The 3,209-nt window shown below is 36.1% G+C and overlaps 1 protein-coding gene across 1 annotated transcript in view; it reads left to right on the top strand.

The window, feature by feature from the left end:
* EYA4 (EYA transcriptional coactivator and phosphatase 4) overlaps positions 1-2,040 on the top strand; it is a 262,482-nt gene extending 260,442 nt beyond the window's left edge. Inside the window, exon 18 of the mRNA XM_007452991.1 lies at positions 1,833-2,040. Within this exon, the coding sequence (XP_007453053.1) occupies positions 1,833-1,850 (18 nt within the window). The 3' untranslated portion in view covers positions 1,851-2,040. The remainder of the gene's footprint in view (positions 1-1,832) is intronic.
* The last annotated feature ends 1,169 nt before the right edge of the window (positions 2,041-3,209 follow it).

Genomic DNA, 3,209 nt, shown 5'->3' with positions numbered 1-3,209 from the left:
GGGCTGGGGGGGGGGGGGTAGTGGGAGGGGAAATGGGAATCTAATCATGTCTCTTTTTTAAGTTTGGCAAACAGAATGTTCATACTGATGTGTTGTGCCTTAAAGACAAGACAGCATTTGTGTGTTACAATGTAACTTTGGTTAAAATCTCTGTAGATAATGAAAAGCAAAAACCTTTGTGATCATTCTTAAGATGACCAAATTTAAAATTCAAGCTATCAAAGCTTAATAATGCATCAGCAAGAAACTGAGTATTTGTTGCAATAAGAAAACAATAATAATAAAGGAAAGCTTGTGTTTTATTTGGGTTCTTAATAATTCCAATAATTGTATGAGGCAACTATTTGTGCATCCAACCAGAAGCAGAAGGTTTGGGAAAGACTGTGGGACCTTTACTTAGAAAGTGAAATGTATGTTGAAACCTCGAGTACCCTTTCTACAGTTTTACTGGAGAAAACTAAGAGCCATATTCAAGATGACCTATACTATTTGGAGTCTGACTTGTTGATACGTCTAAGTTGTATAGAGGAAAATATTCTGATGAAAATCATAAGCAAATATCACCCAAACTTTCTTAGAATATGCATGAACATGGCTTAAAATTCACATTGGGTGAACAGGGCTTAAAATAAAGCTAAGTGCATTTATTCCCAATGCCATTGCAAAAATGAAGTGTCATCAGTAGTGGAAGGTGGATGCCCCAGACGGTTTCTAAGGAAAGAAGTGAATCAATGAAAATTTTACCTAGACTATCATCATAAAATAAATTAACAAGTGAGCCAGATCTTGGCAGCGTTACTGAAGTTACAACAGTGAAATAGTATCTGGTTCTCTGTCTTAACACATCCATCCAGTTTCTCTCCATTACAGACCTGCGTACCTTAGTTTCTGGCTGTACCATTACTGCACAATGGACTTCATTCATTGCAAGGAGAGCCTGTCATCGTTGTGTTTGCATGTTTTTTTTTCTTGGTGTGTAGCCCATGTTAGGAACACGATACAGGTTCTCCTGCCATTTCGTATGACATGATTTCCCTTGTGGAAATTTAAGACTTCAAGATCTAGGAGTGTTTTAATGGTGTCTACACCTGCAGTTTTGTGTTTAAAATGTCACAATGCGGAACTTGCCATCCAGCTACTAAGCAGTGCTCCTAACCAGAGGCTGGTCCACGATAATCCATCATCTGAGGCTTCGGTGGCTCCCAAAAGATTGGTGCTTTGTACACTGATCACAACATTTGCTATGGAAATGTGATTTTATTTTCCAAGCTATAAACCTGTATTTCTTTACTGTATGCTAAGGCCATGTTTACATTGGGCAGAAAGAGATTGAGACCCTATTTTGCAGATTTTAAGATTGTGGTTTCATCACACGTAGACCTTAATCTTAATCTTTAAATTTTGTAGCTTTTGGCTACCTCTGCACCAAGTACTCTTGCAGATAGATTAAGGTTGGAATACTTAATAATAAAAACAATAAATCTTACATTTCTATTGGCCTTTAGCTTGAAAATAGTAGTTTTAAAAAATTAAAGAGCTGCATTGATTATCAGTACATAATTCTATTTTGTGCACTAAAACCTTAAATATTTATTACTGTGAACAAAACAAAATTATCTTTACTGTAGAGCCAGGTTCTTTAAATGATAGAATTTTGGCATTACATCGAAAATTTTCACTCTTTTTTTCATATCAAACAGGCAAGGCTTCTTATGCTGCTAAACCTGCAGGTACAGAAAGGAACACCCCTTTACAGGGCAAAGAGAAGAGTCACTGATTACATCAGCAGTACTATATCCCACAGACCTCTTCTCTGATGATGATGTGTTCAGAAGAGGCTGCCAGCCTAAAACCTAAATGCTAGGTTGTTGGAGAACAGCTCGTCTGGCACCACCGTGGTACAGGCCAGTGAGCCCACATCACAGTTTGTCCTGTGACTTTGAGCATGCTCAGGCTAGAACGCTTCTCTTCCTCCCCCTTAGGAACCCAAGATCCTATTCCTTTCTGATCTTAAAAACAAAAGATAAACCAACAAACAAAAAAGCCCCTTTGGAAGTTTCCATGTTCTGTTGACATATAGGATATTGTACCTTATTATAAACCAATTTGAAAATGTTTTGTCACGGACATGGGTTTTTGGTTCCTATATGTACAAACTTGTGATATCACCGGGACAGGTAACCACCTCGTGTTGCACCTGAAAAATAGCAAAACAGGTGGCCCAGCTACAATAGTGTCACAGACAAGATTAAGTCATTACACCCTGCAAAGATTTGTAAATCAAATTCAGAGGCAAAAAAATATTTTAGGATCATGCAATTTGTGCACAAAAAGTAGATAATAACACTCTAAAAATGTTTTCTCCCTTAGTCTCTGGTGAGCTAAGATTCAAAATAGTGTCAACAGCATGCTCAGTATGAAGGTTTTTGGGGTTTTTTTTTTTAATGCACATTTGTTTATGACAAGCCTGCATTCTCAGTGAATATGGCATTTAGTATTTCTTTTAAAAACAAACAAGCATCTTGAGCCAAAGTTGCATTTTTGACTCCCAACTATGGTAGCATTATGGAAATCTAACAAAGTCAAGGGTTTCTGTTACGTATTAGTAAAGTATAGATTATTGGGGCCTACATAATTTAAAGAAATGTAAATTAATATTAAAAGCTTGTAAAAATATGTATATCTTTACTATTTCTCAATAAATACCTTTGGAAATGATTTCATTTTCTTCACCCTCCATGTCGTAGAGTTTCTGTTGTGTGTATTAAGCTTGATTCTAAATAACGTGAAATTTGTATTTAGGCTTCTTGCTGTCTTCTTACCTTCCCTTGTTTGTGCCTAAATTGCATAGTTTGCAGTTAAGGCAAGCTGAGCTGCAACACAGTAAAATGTCACTAATTAAGACTAAAAGTGGGCTGATGTACTGAAAAAGATGTGAGTACCTCGTTTTTTACATACAGGTAGTTACATTAAAGTATAATGCATAATGTAGTCACTAGTGACAGTGACTACATTAGTGATAGATGTATCATTAGTGATAAAATAATACCATTTAGAATATTTAAAGCAAGCTCCCTTTAGATGAATATGGGACATGGTTTATAAGTAGCTTCCAAGAGTGATAAAGGAATGTTTTTCTGAAACAGATATAACAGCTTCTTTATTATCTTGTGTATAGTATTGATTTACTTGCAAGTCTGTTGTTCAAA

Source organism: Lipotes vexillifer, unplaced genomic scaffold, assembly GCF_000442215.2.
Source record: "Lipotes vexillifer unplaced genomic scaffold, Lipotes_vexillifer_v1.1 scaffold155, whole genome shotgun sequence".
NCBI classification, from domain to species: domain Eukaryota; kingdom Metazoa; phylum Chordata; class Mammalia; order Artiodactyla; family Lipotidae; genus Lipotes; species Lipotes vexillifer.
Note: the sequence above shows the minus strand (reverse complement) of the source record. Positions and strands in the feature narration are given on the sequence as shown.